Source organism: Mastigoproctus giganteus, chromosome 8 (genome assembly GCF_048544385.1).
Source record: "Mastigoproctus giganteus isolate SK-2022 chromosome 8, ASM4854438v1, whole genome shotgun sequence".
Lineage (NCBI taxonomy): Eukaryota > Metazoa > Arthropoda > Arachnida > Uropygi > Thelyphonidae > Mastigoproctus > Mastigoproctus giganteus.
In genome coordinates this window covers 148982476-148999314 of record NC_143582.1, presented here as the reverse complement: position 1 = coordinate 148999314, position 16839 = coordinate 148982476, and the positions used below count along the sequence as shown (strand labels likewise).

At 37.5% G+C, this 16839-nt stretch overlaps 1 protein-coding gene across 1 annotated transcript in view; it reads left to right on the top strand.

Annotated features, from left to right (window-relative positions):
- LOC150081912 (uncharacterized) overlaps nt 1–15786 on the top strand; it is a 36582-nt gene extending 20796 nt beyond the window's left edge. Inside the window, exons 2-3 of the mRNA XM_090380363.1 lie at nt 14964–15262; nt 15383–15786. Coding sequence (XP_090236489.1) covers nt 15022–15262; nt 15383–15729 — 588 coding nt within the window. The 5' untranslated portion in view covers nt 14964–15021 and the 3' untranslated portion in view covers nt 15730–15786. The remainder of the gene's footprint in view (nt 1–14963; nt 15263–15382) is intronic.
- The last annotated feature ends 1053 nt before the right edge of the window (nt 15787–16839 follow it).

The window sequence follows — 16839 nt, the reverse complement described above, 5'->3', positions numbered from 1 at the left end:
AACTGATTTATTCTTGGATCTAATCTCACTCGCACTAGCCACCTCTACATATGATCTTAATTCAGGAACTTGTTCTACTTTCCCTTTTTCCATTAAAGTATTCAACTTAGTCTCTAGACTCGCACTAACCGCCTCTGCATATGATCTTAATTCAGGGACTTGTTCTGCTTTCCTTTTTTGTTCCTTTAAAGTGTTCAACTTGGTCTCTAAACGTACATTCCGTATAGTCAAAGACTCCACACACGTTACCATCTTATCCCAATATCCCATTACTATATTCAAGTCGTGTGCCTCGGCTTATTCAAAGCCGACACAAAAAGCCGTAGCTTAGTTCTATAAAACTCTAATTCCTGCAAGGTAATAGGTTCTAGGTTACACTGTATCTGTTTCGAAATCTTCTTCGTAACTATACGTGTCTTTTCCTGTGAACTTTTCCCCTCTGGAATCCTTTTCTTCTCAGATGGTCGACTCAAGACCTTTTCTGATTCTTCTTCACTTGAAGACTCGGAGCTTCCCTCCGAAAACTCTGCCGAAGATTCTTTTCCTGACTCCTCCACCCGAGGAACAGGGATCTTCCTTCTCGTTTTTGGCATGTATCACAAAATTTAGATCACACGGAATTACAAAAAGAACCAACCAAAATAGGCTCAATCTGCCAGCTGAGGAATCACCTCAGCTGCCCAGCCCAGACCACTAGGAGGAAGAGCCTCTTCAAAATAATTTATTGCACAGGGATCAAACAAAACAGCCGCACTATCAATTGACAAATCAAGTCGCAATGATAAAGTTCTGACCAACTATTCAATAAATCATTTGGCACCTGGGCCAGTACAATGTGTACAGAAGGGACCGACAATGTGTACATTTACATTTTTTACATTTATTTATACACACAATTCTATATACATTCTCAAGATTTATATACATCCATTTATATATACATGATACAAGATTTATATACAATTTATATACATTCTCACATATATATCCATTCGCGACATGTATACAGAAAGTGTATTTGTAAGTTATTAGCGGCTTCCAGGGTTTCCCCTATATCCGCCGTTTGTTAGGCTTTTTGCCAAGTTGCCGGCTTAGAAAAGAACTTAAAAAAAAAAAAAAAAAAAAAAAAGAGCATCAAAATTTCACGTATATATTTAACACACAAAAAAAAAAATAAATAAATAAAAAATAAAATAAAATAAAATAAAAAAAAAAAAAAAAAAAAATTTCTTTAAATTTTTTAAGTTTTTTGAATTTTGAGAAGGAAGAAAAAAAAAAAAAAAATAAAAAAAATGCATCTGATAGATGAAATATGTAATTAGGTGTGCATTAGTGTTGTGTTTGCGTTGTGTGTTAGCCGGCACCTGGCATTTAGCAGTAGGGGGCTGTGGCAGGTTTGTGTCACAGCCCCTCACTCCCATCCCTAGCCACATGGAGGCAGCCAGGATCTACTTTATCTTAAGAGGACACGGACTGCTCCGGTCCTGTGGTTAAGTTTTTGGACGTCTGATGTCCCATCAAGTTAATCCTGTGTGGCCGGGTAATGCATCAGGGAAGGTCCCCGCAGAATTACCAGGGCACACTTTTTTGGTTTTTTATTTCCCCTTAGATATAAAATAAAATAAAGTAAATAAAACAATTAAAATAAAGTAACGTAAAATAAAGTAAATAAAACAATTAAAATAAAGTAAAGTAAAATAAAATAAGATAATTAAAATAAATAAAATAAAGTAAAATATATTAAAATAAAATAAATTAAACTATAATAATATAAGGACTATCATTTACTTTTCGATATCCCTATACCCCATCTCTCACAGGGCTCAGTCCTGGCCAAGAGTGGGAGGGATGTACTATTCCATCTCTTGCAGGGCTCAATCCTGACCAAGAGTGGGAATGATGTGATCAGTTCATATTGGTACGCAATCTGGCATGGTAGTGTCCATTTCTTCTTGTCTTTCTTTTTCCCCTCTCTTCCATTTTCCTTCTTCTTCTTTCTTCCCTTCTTCCCTCTTTTCTCCTTCTTTCCTCTCTTTTCTTTCCTCCTGGATATGTCCTTGTGTGTACCATTTCCTATACACTCTAGATATTCCTTTGGCTCAGGCACTGGCAGATTCATCTGGTCTTGTTAAGCCTGGCACTTGTGATTTATGGTACATACAAAGTTTATGACCATTGTTATGGTTCTCTGAGATGTTAGGATTGTAGGTAACATCAACATGCTTTGTTCTCATTGGCACATAACCTCTTGTAGGTGAGAGTGCTGTAATGCCTGGAACTTGGACACTGGGGATGTAGGTCTGTATCTTGCCCCTTGGTTTTATTTTTGTTGTTTTCAATGTCATAGGCATTACATTTGTTCGTGCAATACTACTGTGATCTGGGATTATTCTTCACCATTACCTATACACTCTAGGTGTTCCTTAAGTTCAGGCACTGACAGATTTACCTGGTGTTGGTGAGCATTGCTCTGGTAGTTTATGGTTCTTCCGTAGGTTATGACCATTTCTATGGTTCTCTGGGATGACAGGTCTGTGGTCATTAATCCTGTCCAAGAGTGGGAAGGCTGGAGTCTGGACGGTATTGTTCTATCAGGATACGGCATTGTCCATTTCTTCTTTACTTCCTTTTCCCCACTCTTCCATGTTCCATCTTCTTTCTCTTCTCTTCCTTCCTCTTGGGCATAATCTTGTGTGACCCAACACCCATTGTTTTGCCGTAGTGTGCTGGCACATGTGCAGTTGTTTGGCCACGTTCATCGGTGATTTTCCTCCTCTTTCTTTCCTTTTTCTCTTTCTTCCTTCTTCTGCTCACTTCGCTTTCTCTTCCTCTCCTTCTTCATCTTCTTCTTATGGCTCATATTGTTTGCAAGGTATGCATACTGTGATGTCTGGGATCTGGTCATTGAGAGTTTACATATAAGGTTTATGACCACTGTTGAGGTTCCCTAAGAAGGTACTATTGTAGTCAATATGTATTTTCTTAATGGCGCTAAACTACTTGTGTGGTAAGTGCACCGTGTTGTCTGAAACATGGGCACTGAGGATGTAGTTCAGTACCATGCCCTTGAATTTATTTTTGTTGTTTTCCATGTTGCAATCATTACTTCTTGTTATTGTCATATTTCTGTGGCATAGGGTATACTCTGCATTTCCCTTACTCACTTGTTGTGTCTTAGACTTTTGCCATGTTGGGGTTGACTGGTCTTTTGTTCCTGGTACTGTTTATTATGGTACATGTACAGTTTATGTCCATTGTTATGACTATCTGAAATGACAGTGCTGCAGTCAGCATGTATTCCTTTTTATTGTGGTATTTTTAGCATGGGTACTGAGAATATATATCAGTCCCTTTCCGTAGGTTAGTCTCCATTCATGCTGTGTCCTCTCTCCCAATTTTAGGTATGGGCTTGTGTGTTGCCTCTTGCTTTACTCCGGCATACCGAGGAGGGTTCTTCTTCTTTTGAATGCACTTGTTGCAAAGTTTACTAATGCTTGAAAGTTATCTGGTGATTCCAGCACTTTGGGGAAATCCTCAGTGTGATACACTTCTGTTACAAGCTGGAATGGTTGTCTCAGGTCTGTGTAGTTTATGCATTCGAGCATTATATGTTGTACGGTTTCCAGTGACCCGCATCTGCAGTTGGGGGAATCAGCCAGCCCCAGAGCATGCAGTCTTGCATTTATGCTTCCATGACCCGACAGGAGGAAGGTAGTATATAAATCTGGGCTCAACCAGGGTTTATTGTTTTTATTTATTTCCTGTGCCAGGGGGATGAACTGGTATGTTGTTCTCCCTTTGGTGTCTTCTCTCCATTCTCTTTGCCAGTCTGTAATGAACATTTCTCTTAATCTTCTTTTTTCTTCCTTATCTGTCTCATTTGGATCTGTTGTATATTCTCCTAGGGAATGTGGGGTTCCTTGTCTTCTATAGTATTTTAGATATACCTGTATAATTTCATATGTTATTGGTATTTTACCACATATTATCTGGAGTGCTGATGTAGAGATGGTTCTACATGCTCTGGAGGAGGCCAGCAGGAAAATTCTCTGTGCCTGCATTAAGTATTTTTTTACTAGGCAGTGTTTAATGCTGGGTGCCCAAGCACCTGCTCCGTAGCATATAATGGGTAGGAATAGACATTTGTAATACATTGCCAGTGTAGATGATTTTACGTTCCACTTTTTCCGGGCAATTCTCAATAATTTTCCTGTTAATTGTTGGGTTTTATTTCTTAGATATTTTGCGTGCTCTACAAAGTTTAGTTTCTCATCTAGTATGACTCCTAAATACTTGTATGTGGATTCCCTACCTATACTCTGTTCATTGATTTTTATTAATGGGGGCCTGTTTCTGTTGAGTTTTCCCTTAAAAAGGACTTGTTTTGTTTTTTCTGCAGACAATTCTAGTTTGTTTGTTGCACACCAGGAGATTAGATCATTTAAGGCCTCTCTTGCTCTGGTTTCCAGCTCAAGCCGTGAGTTACCCTGTAGGAGCAGAACAAGATCGTCTGCATACCCTATTTTAGTTATTTGGGGGAAATCTTTTGCGAGCCACTCATCAAGGACCATGTTCCAGCAAACTGGGCCAAGAACAGATCCCTGTGGGCAGCCGCGGGTCACCGGTCTTGTTACGGAGCATGCTCCACTTGAGACCACAAGGTGCCTGTTTGAGAAGTAGTCTGTAATTAGACGATAGATCGGAATTGAGACCTCTGCCTCTCGAAACCTTGCCAGCACACTTTGCCACCATAAGGTGTCAAAGGCACCTTTAAAGTCTACAAAGAGACCTAGGACATAATTAAATTCCGATGAAGTGATAGTATTAAGAACTTGTTTGATAGCTCCCACAGCTGACTTGCCAGGGGTGAAGCCGAATTGGCAGTGTGAGGAAAGATTTTTTTTGGTATAGTATTGTAGGAATCTGCCTACTATTAGTTTTTCTAGGACTTTGCCTATGACAGGAAGTAGGGCAATGGGGCGGTAGGAGGAAGCTAAGTTGGGGGGCTTATCAGGGTGTTTAATGAGGACTTTAAGGTTTGCTGTTTTCCAGGGGGCAGGAAAGGTGCCCTCATGTAGACATGTGTTGAAGAGGATTTCCAGTACTGTGCTATTTGTTTTCCACAGTCTCTTCATTATTGCTACCTCTATCAGATCTAATCCTGGGCATTTTCCATCTGTGAAGGAGAGTATTGCTGCATTTATTTCCTCATGTGTGAAGTCATCCTCTCTATCTGTTGCTTTGTAAGTCAGGTGCTGAATTCGGATGGTTGTCTGTGTGGGGCTTTCAGGGTTTGTTATGTCCTGCTTTATTAACAATGTGTACAGAAGGGACCGACAAGATAGAAAGGGAGGAGGGTTAATGTTGTTAGGAAACAAAATCTAAGGCAGTGCATCTAGTTGATGTGAGTAGCCGATGCAGAGTTGAGTCAGTTTGATGTGACATAAGCACTGGGAAAGCAAAAATGAAAGTAGGAGTGTGTTATACGCCTAATGAGTACAATGAACAACTGTATGGAGAAATAGTGTGCCAGTAAATCAGAATGTCTTATAATGAGAGATTTGAACTTTCCAGATATTGACTGGAACTTGTAGGTTGGTCACTTGCAAACTAGCAAGACTTTTGTGGTTTTAATGAATGACTATTTTTCACAGCAGCATGTTTGAGAGGCAACCAGAGGGAGTAATACTCTTGATCTGATTATCAGCAATGATTACTAATGCATTAAGAATCTGCAGGTAAAGGAACCATTAGGTGGCAGTGATCACAATGTACTGATGTGAGATTTACTTAAAGATGTAACTACCATCAGAGGTAAAGGGAAGAGTTTTTGATTTCATAAAGGTGACTGTGGTAGTCTCAGATAGTTTTTAAATTCTGTACAGTGGAATTAGCTGATGTTGTTACCAACAGCAAATTCTAAATGGGAAGCATTCAAGGAATTAATCTTGGAAGCTACTAGGCCTTTCGTACTAAATGAGAAATACTGTTCAAAGTTTAGGCCTAAATGGATAGCAGATGAACCCAATGAGGCTCATGGCAGAGAAGAACAATGCACGGGATGCATATAGATCAGTGATTTCCAACAGCTGGTTTGCACAAAAGTATTCCTTGGGTTAACACTAAAAATTCCGTAATGGCTTCTGCTTTGATTTACATAGATATGTTTTTGTAAACCACAAAATAGTTTAATATTATTTTATGCAGTTTGGTTGAAAATAACCAACTTTAACTTTAGCTTCTGATAAAGCATTAGCATTAGTAGAGGCATATGATGCAAGAAAGCAAGCTTATGCAGCATGAGCCAAAAAAAAACAAAAAAAAAAAACGCTCCCATTTCACCCCTCCTTTTGTTCCAAATACCTGTCCAGTTCAGCCTTAAATTTATTTAGGCTATCAATTTCCACAACAAAGGATGGAAGTCTGTTCCACCAACTAACTACCCACTGCTTAAAGGCAAACTTCAGCACATCTATCCTACCTCTCTTTCCTCAATTTGAATTTATGCCCTCCCAGGTGATTATTCTGAGCAAGAGGATGAATCCCATCAGCATTGAGCATGCTCAAACCATTCAAGGAGACCATGAATGGCTTGAGCATGCTCAAGCCATTCGTGGTCCTTGAGGTTGTCACAGACATTCTCTCAGATATGCCAGACAAACTGTACTTGCTACCTGGGAGTCTAAAACGCTAATGGAACTAATATTTGGGTGACACTCAAGTCAAGAGGACCCAATTTCGGCGAAGTCCGGACGGTCTGTGGCAGCCAAATCCTCTGCTTGCACCTTCACGATGGTGGGACTGTTAGTAATCCTGGGTATAACCTCCGTGCACAAGTACATGGTGGGTGACCACCCAGGTGTGAACCAATGTAAGCAGGGGTCGGGGTGTGGTGCCCACACCACATGGAGGAACGCCGCCCCTCTATGTTACCAGGCAGTACTAGGTGGTAGATGACTCTCATCAACCTGTGAAATACCACCACTTTGCTTATTGGAGGCTTGAAGTGGTGGAACCCATGTTTAGTCTCTAGAGCTAAGTTCCGGCCAACCCTTCCCTATCTCTTTTATCATGCAGTTATGATTGATGACTTTTGAGGTTATGATGAACGTCGTGGCGAGATCCAATATTCCTTACATTTCGAGGGTACAGCTCTAAAACGTTGTTCGCAGGCCGGCTGCTAGTTAGTACACCAGACTGAACCTATTGGTAACTCTCTAGGAAGCTTCCAGATCAGCTAGTGTATAATCTTGCTACCTCTACTCTGCCAGATAGTGACTGGAGGGAGTCCGAGTAGTGTGTATGCGGGGAGCATTGTCGAGGCCACGTTATGTCAAAGATCTGGGTATATTCTTACCACATGTACGCCATATCCAAAAATTTCATTACTTCATACAGCATGTCCCACCTACTTTTTCTTACTATTGAATACACCATGAATTGTCAAACTAATAGAGCAAGCTTATCTGCAAAAAGATCTAAACCTCCCAAGGACTACCTAATTCATTTCACAAATATACGTGGTCTCAATTCTAATCTCAACGATGTCCATTTCCACTTGCAGTCTGCCAAACCCCGTGTACTTTTTCTGACAGAACCTCAGTTATCGGTTGATTCATCTACTGCTCATCTTAGATGCCCAAATTATTCGCTGTATAATTCCTTTCGCCTCAAAGGTGGTACTTGTGCATATGTCCGTTCTGATATTCCCTGTCAGAGACTTGGCAATTTGGAATCTCCTCTCTTTGATCTTCTCTGGCTTAAAATCCCTCTACCTCATTGTGTCAAATTCATCTGTTGTCTCTACCGTTCTCCCAGCTCCACTAATCACTTGGAGCTCTTTGACTTCCTCTCTTTGCAACTTGACTTTCTCCAGTCCAACTTTCCTAACAGTGAAGTAATTTTCCTTGGTGATTTTAATGTTCACAACTCCAGCTGGCTTCCATTTTCTAGTCACACTGACCCAGCAGGTCGGGATGCTGAGGCTTTTGCAATTACTAATGACCTAGCACAGATTGTTCATTTACCTACAAGAATACTGGAAAACCCTAATCATACAGCCAATACGCTTGATCTTTTTCTCACAAACAACCCTTCTAAGTACACGGTCGAAGTGAGAGGTCCTTTAGGCACTTCAGATCACAACTTGGTGATTGTCTCTTCTCCAATGGAACCTTTATCTCATTGGCTATTCCCAACCACGTGTTGTTTGGCATTACAAGAATGCAAAATGGAATGACCTGCGAGATTTCTTTTCTTCTTTTCCTTGGTCGGATTACTGTTTCAAAACTTCTGATGTCAACGTTTGCTCAGATCTTGTCAGTGAAATTATTCTTGCAGGAATGGAATCCCTTATCCCACACTCCACTTTAAAATCTCGTCCTTTATCTAAACCTTGGTTTTCCAATAAATGTGCTAACGCTGTTCAAGAGAAGAATGTTGCATATCGTAATTGGCTTGTTTCTAATTCTTCAGTTTCATTTTCTGCCTACACCAAAGCTCGCAACAGTTGTAAAGCAGTTATTAATCAGTCCAAACTGGAGTTTCTTTGATTTACATAGATATGTTTTTGTAAACCACAAAATAGCTTAATATTATTTTATGCAGTAAAATAATATTAAAAAAGGTGATCTCGTTCAGATCACCTTGCAGGTGCCTAGTCTTCAGACAATGTAATTTGCAAAACTTAAGCCTTTCTTCATAACAGCAACCCTTGGTTCCATTCACTAATCTTGTTGCCCTTCTCTGTACTTGTACCAACAGCTCTACAGCCTTCTTAAAATGAGGTCTCCAGACATGTATACAGACACAAGGTGTGGCCTGACCATTGCCTTATACAAGGGAATAATCACCTCCTTATCCCTGCTAAAAAAATTCCTGTATATCATTGACGAGACACCATGACCTACTCTTTCTGAGCAGACCGTCTGCACTGCTCAGAAAACTTCATATCTGACTGCACAATTACCCCCCCAGGTCCTTTTCGTTCTTTACCACTGTCAGTGTAGTACCACAGAGTTGATATGTTACTCTGGGGTTACTGCTTCCCATATGTAGTACTTTACATTTGTCAATGTTAAACTTCATTTGCCACCTCTCAGCCCATCTGCAAACTTGGACATTAAGCTTGATATACCATCATCAATATTATTTATAAATACAGAAAACAACAATGGACTTATCACTGAACCCTGAGGAACTCCACTAATAATATTAGTCCACGATGAGCAGTGTCCATTGATTACCGCTCTCTGTTTTCTCCCACTCAACCATCCCTTTATCCCTAGCAGCAATTTGCCTCCAGTGCCACAATTCTCCAATTTGTTCAGCAGTCTTCCATGTGCAACAGTATCAAAAGCCTTTCTAAGATCCGACTATATGATATCAAAGTTATTCCTTGCATCCAGTTCCTTTGTGACCACATCATAGTATCCACTCAAATTTGTCAGAAGACTTCCCCTTAACAAAACCATGCTGTGTCCAAGCTATAACTGAAGTCTTGTCTAGATGACCCTGCAGTGCTTCATTACCCAATGCCTGCATTAATTTTCCTGGAACAGAAGTTAAACTAACAGGTCTATAATTATCTGTATCACCCTTTGATCCTCCTTTCTGAATTGGGATCACATTTGCACATCTCCAGTCCATGGGTACCTCCCCTGAGTCTAAAGAAGCTCTCATAATTATAGCTAAGGGTTTGCGTACTTCCTTTGCTGCCTCCTTTAATATAACTGGATAGATCCCATCCACCTCGGGTGCCTTTTTTATGTTTATCTTCAACAATTTCTCCTCCACTTTCCTCTTAGTTATTACAAAATCATCTAGCTCACTGCCAGAGTTTAATTCACCTCTGGCATTCCCCTCCCTGAATAACTCAGGGAGGGGATAATGAAGTGGTTTTTTTTTTTTCTTTGGCTGATGCTGCATAAGCTTGCTTTCTTGCATCAAATGCCTCTACTAATGCTGACTCCTCATGTGTGAATGTAGATGAAAAATACCCATTTAGTTTGTTAGCCACCTGAGCTGGATCATCAGCAGTTGAACCATCAGTATCCAGTAGTCCAATCTGATTCATCCCTTTCCTTCTAGAGTTTACACAGGTAAAGAACTCTTTGCTGTTTTTCTTTGCATCCTTTTGCCTAATTTCCTTTGTGACTTGGTTACAGTCCAGCTTAGCATTAGCATTTAGCATTAGTAGAGGCATTTGATGCAAGAAAGCAAGCTTATGCAGCATCAGCCAAAAAAAAAAAAAAAAAAACCCACTTCCACTTCACCCCTCTGTTCGTTCAAAATACCTGTCCAGCTGAGCCTTAAACTTATTTAGGCTATCAACCTCCACCACAAGGGATGGAAGTCTGTTCCACCAACCAACCACCCGCTGGCTAAAGGCAAATTTCCGCACGTCTATCCTACATCTGTCTTTCCTCAATTTGAATTTATGCCCTCTCAGGTGATTTTTCTGAGCTAGAGGAAGAATCCCATCAGCATTGAGCATGCTTAAACCATTCAAGGCTTTATACACCTCTATCAGATCACCTCGCTGGTGCCTAGTCTCCAGACACTGTAATTTGCAAAACTTAAGCCTTTCTTCGTAAGAGCACCCCTTTGTTCCATTCACTAATCTTGTTGCCCTTCTCTGTACTCGTTCCAGCAGCTCTACATCCTTCTTGAAATGAGGCCTCCAGACCTGTATACAGTACTCTAGGTGTGGCCTGACCATTGCCTTATACAATGGAATAATCACCTCCTTATCCCTGCTGGAAAAATTCCTGTATATCATTGACAATACTCCATGAGCTACTCTTGCAGCCCGTCTGCACTGCTCAGAGAACTTCATATCTGCCTGTACAACCACCCCCAAGTCCCTTTCATTCTCTACCACTGTCAGTGTAGTACCACAGAGTTGATACGTTGCTCTTATTTCTCACCCATTTATTTATATTTATCCCATGCATTTTCCTTCTCTGCCATTTGTCTCATTAGTTCATCTGACATCCATTTAGGCCTAAACCTTGAACAGTATTTCTTAGTTGGTATGTATAGCCTAGTAGCTTCCAAGATAAATTCTTTGAATGCTTCCCATTTTGAATTTGCTGTTGGTAACATCATCAGTTGGTCCCACCATATAGAATTTAAATACTGTGTCAGACCACCGTAGTCGCCTTTACAAAAGCAAAAGCCCTTCCCTTTACCCCTGATGGTAGTTACCTCTTTGAGTAAATCCCACTTCAGCCCACTGTGATCACTGCCACCTAGTGGTTCCTTTATCTGCAGATTCTTAATGCATGAAGAATCACTACTGATAATCAGATCAAGAGCATACCCTAATCCTACTCCGCCTGTCCTTCTTACACAATATATATATCCAATTTCTTTGAAAACATAGTCACTGAGAATAGTTTCTTTCTGATCGACAAATGCTTTGTCTTCTCCAAGGTCCAAAAAATAGCAAGGCAATTTAGATAAAATGTCAAGATGATGCGTATTGTAGTTTTTTGACTCTCATAGAGCTTTGTTCATTATGAATTAGTATTAGTAGTTGCAGAGGATACAAGGACAAATGCTTTTACAGCATTGGGGAAAAAAAAAAAAAAAAACTCATCTTTCCATCCCATCTAATAATTTGTTTAATTCTACCTTAAATTCATTCAGAGTACCTACTTCCACAACATCAGATGGAAGTTTGTTCCAATAATGAAGAATTCTCTGATTTGCAGAGAATTCTTCATTACGATGTGAGAAAATCTGAAAAGCAGATTTTCTCACATCTCTCTCTCAACCATCTTTTTTTTTTTTTTTTTTTTTTTTTTCTCAATTTGTCTCCCCTTATGTTGGCCCCTTTGTGTGAGAAAGAGTACATACACCACCATCAGCATTTAGTTTGCTCAGTCTTGACAGTCTTATACACTTCAATGAGGTCTCCTCATGAGTGACTAGTTTTCAAGCACTGCTGTTTGCAGAACCATAGTCTTTTGTGATAAGAGTATCCCTTTATGTTTTTGACCAATTTATTGCTATTCTTTGCACTGTTCCAAGAGATCTGCATCCTTTTTGAAATGAGGCTTCCGACCTGTATGCAGTGCTCAAGTTATGTCCTTATATAGTGAGATAATCACCTTGACTCCCTGCTAGCAAAAATTCCTGTATATTAATGCTAATACAGGAATTTTTACAGCAGGGAGTCAACAGACCCCTTTGAGCTCTCCAAGCAGCCTATCTGCATTGCTCAGATCTCTAGGCACTAGAGATCTGAGCAATGCTGAGCAAACCACGTTCTCCAACACCTTGAGTGGTACCACCGAAATGATATGTTATTGGATTATTGCTGCCCATATGCAGTACCTTCCTTGGGGACAATAGTTGATAAATCACATTTATCAGTATTAAAACTTGAATTGTCACTTCTCGGTCCATCTGTATAATTTCTCAAGGTCCTGTTGTAGTAGCATACCCTGATTCTTATTATGAGCCAATCTTCCAACACTTGTATCACCACTTGTATCGTACTTAGACATTCAACTTTATATGTCTTTGTCAATATTGTTAATAAATAATGAAAACGGTAAGGGGTAGGGCTCAGCACTGAATTCTCCATGCCGAATTTGCAGTTAATTTCCTCACACTTTTCACATCAAACACACAAAGGCATCCATCCCATTTGACTAACATGTTTTAATACAGATGGATTCATGCATCAAACAAAGCAATGGCTTGACAGTGCTACCCACACAGTCACTTCGTCTCCATGGCTACTTTTCATGTGAAGGTCGTGGGAGGTTCTGTTGCTTAAAACTGTAAATTATATAATTACACCCAAATGGAAAATATCTACAAACCAAGTATTGTGTAATACCCAGTTTGTGGATATGCATTCTCTCCACCCTGCACACACATACACATTTATGCTTATAAGCATAACATTTTTTTAAAATATAAGATAATAATATATTTAAAATTAAGCTTGCAGAATTGCAAAAATTATATGTAGATGTAAATAAATGTGTGTACACACAGACACGTGCACATGGGCCATAAGTCAGTTTACTGAGAAATAATTTTTACAATTAAACACTGAAGTCAGTTTCATGTTCATATAATTTTATTAATATATTTACATATTATTTATGGCATTTATCAGAATTAAACTTTGTCATTTTTTTTTTGTGTAAACTGACATATTGGCTACCCTCTATATAGTTGCATACAGTCACATTTTCAAGTGATGCTTTCCCTCATGTCATCTTATTGTGTTTTCACCCCAAAAATCTGTGTAAGAAAATTGTTCAGGAATTATCAAAATGTAAGTCATTTTAAAATTGAACATACTAAATCAATTACGCTTCTTGATTAGACTGGGGTTCGAGCCCGTCACCGCCAAATACGGAGGATGCGGAAAGGTCAGGGAATGACCACTGCATATCCCAGAGCAATATGGCCTTAGTTGCTAATGCTCCTAAAAAAAAAAAAAACCAAAAATAACAAAAGCAATTGTCAAAAGTTCAGCATTGTGTTATATCATTAATGAATGCTGCTATGAGTCGATCCTTCTCAACATCATTCATTAATGAATGACGTTGAGAAGCTGATTTGTAGCATGCCAAATCAGTGCAAGATGATCATCAGAAACAAAAGCTGGTCAATTAAACATTGATAATATGTAATATAGTTAATAATTGAATTATTAACTATGTGGCAAATTGTATTTGATTCAGTGTTGTTTATTTTTCATATATGCTTTTCCTTTTATATTTTGAAAAGAATTTATTTAACATCACATTCAATATATTATATTAGGATATTCAATAATATCCTAATATCCTGACATAAAAGTTAGCGCTTTGTATCATTTCTGTTTGCAGTTAGGTACAAACCAAAGTCTGAATAATTGGTATCATTATACATCTCATATTGTGAAATCCTACACAACGAGTTGCCTGTCTGTTATTCATCAAATAAATAATATTTCCACAATAGAAAAGTCTGTTGTTACTCACTCCTGGTTAGTACCACCAGATGGCCATTTCAGGATTAATCAATCCTTCATGGGTGGGCTTGTAGGTACCCTAAGGCATAAGAGGTGACAACTCGGTTGTCAGTTATTTACGATAATATGAGAGATGCCAAGTGGTGTATATTTAACTGATGAAATATTTAGGACTCATTCTCAGTGGTGGCACCCACTGAGAATAAGTAACAGTAGCCTTCTCTATTGGGGAAACATTACTTATTTCAAGTATAGGAGATAGGCAGTTTAGTGCGATAGATTTCACATATGAAATGTATAGTGTAAATGTTTGACCCATATGCAGACATCAGTTTGTAACTAACTGCATATAGAAATGATACAAAGCACAAATTTGTATACCAGAGATTCTTCCATAGTTTGAGGCTTGTAGTCCCTAAATATTTCATTTGTGGACATGTTAAATTTAGTAAACATTATTACTTTTTAATAATATATGGATTATTGAAATTGTATACTTTCTAGTAATGTATAACATTATATATTTATTCTGAAAAAAATATATATGATAATACTATATCTTTTTAATGTGTTGCATTACTTATGAACATAACTGCATAATATATTTATTTTTTAAAATATTTTTTTGGGAGCAACACCTATGAGGGGTAACATGACATCAAACAAAAAAAAAAAACTTCAGTAACAGTCAAACTATACCTGAACAGGTGTTTTCACATAATTACTCTGTGAAAACTGCAAAATATTTCTTCAGAAACTACTATAGTAAAACCATCTATATTTAGGAAGTTACAGTTTTTCATTAACCATGAACTAAAAATTTTGTGCATACTTTTGCACTGCATTTGTCAGGCATACCAAACCACTGTCAGGTTATTTAAGCCTTATTTATGATTTATTTAAAGTTTTACAATTATCCACTTTATAACTTTTAAGTGTCTGTTGTGACTGACATGTAACAGAATAGTTTTCTTTCCAGAACTTCTTTGTCAAGTGATGACTACTTTCTTATGTGAAAGGTATAGAAAGACTATGTCATGTCAGTGAGTCTAGAAGAGCAACAGCAGATAAATTGTATATTTCATTGGTATTCAAATTGGAATGATATTCAACGGCAGAAGTTTTTTACAGCCATAGGAAAAAGTACATCTTATTCTCCTGAGGATCTTGAAAGTGATCTGCAAAAGTTAGCTGTTACAAGGAATTCTCCTTCAGTGTTTACTTGTCAGCTAAACCTGTTTTTATCTTGGTATAAAAACTGGACTTATCATACAAAAAGTATATTTATGAATAAGGTGAATATAAATTTTTCCTAAAATTAGCAAAATAATTCTGTCCAGTGAAAATAGTTCAATTTAAATATCTTTTTTTTTTTTTTTCAATTAATTCAATTTCTAGTCATTTTGAAAATCAAAATGCCATATAGAGGCCCTTTAGGGAAGCCTGATCAGTTAAATTATCTTGTTCAGTGGTTTCAGGAATATAGTGATATGCAGAAAGATGATTTTCTTCATATCCTTATTGGTAAATTCTCTCCAAATAATGCAAATGCACTTTCAAATTCCATAGATAGTTTAGATGTTGGTGATAGGCCACCAAGTATTTTTCAGTGTCGAATGAAATTGTTCCACGAATGGTTTGAAAATTGGAGTGATGAAGAAAAGGCTGAGCTACTTGCACGATTAGAAAGATTAGATGGAAAATTTATGGAGAAATTTCATGAATCATTAGAAAATACCCAATAATTCTTGATATTTCTGAAACTTAATCTAATCTGCGTTATTTGCCTATGCATATTTTAAGGTCACAGAAATTTTATTACAAAATTTAATAAAATGAAAATTTACATAAATTTGGAAAAGTGTAAATACTACTTTCCCTCATGTTGAAATTTCAAATTTTGACAGAGAAATTTTCAAGTGATTTTTTTTTTTTTAAGTCTGTAACTCTATTCTTTAGCATAGAAAGATGAGGAATGGTGATCCATCACCCTTAACTATTAAGAAAACTACTATATTAATAGTTATAATAAATAGCTTTGGTAAATGAAATAAATCTTGCAAATCAGTAATTACTTGCTGCTAAGATATTAGTGGCATGTTATAATTATCTGAAACTGATTATTAGTTTGCTCAAAATACTACTTCATTCCATTTACTTTATTTTGGTTCAGGGATCTAACTTTGTTATGTTTAAATGTTAGGTAGCTTATAGGTTATACTTTTGATATAATTTTTTTTATGTTCTGCAGAATTTACAGATTTATTTACTGAATTTTTTAATTTTAAATTGTCCTAATTTAAAAATATAAGCAAAACTAGAATTACTACTTAATGAGTATTTCTGAACTGAGTAATGCTTTCTTTTCTACAAGTTATTTGTGGTAATCTTTCATTCCATTTGCCAATCTCCTAAGATTGTGCAGTTCTGTATTATGAAAAGCTTAATTAATTTATATTTGCTGAAGTGTCACAGATGTCTGGATTTCTGTGAAAATTTTGTTTAAGAATGTATAATTATGACCCTTTTAAATGTGAAAGTGGTTTTAAGAAAAGTGTATCTATTAGCTTGAGAATGTTCACATTAAAATCAGTGTTTAAATATAGTGGATTTAATATTAAATTTTGCATTCTTTTTTTCATTACAAAATACCAAAAATACTGATTTGCAGCTTGCATCTTAAATATGCATGGCTAGACTACTAATAAAGGATTATTTGGTCTGTTCAAAAAGTATCCGATCTACAATTATATTGTGAAAATAAGGCATACTTACAGGTTAGACTACTTAAATCCCTTGTTTGAAATTGTTTCCTTCTAAGGCAATGCACTTAGCCCAATAATTTTTTCCCACTC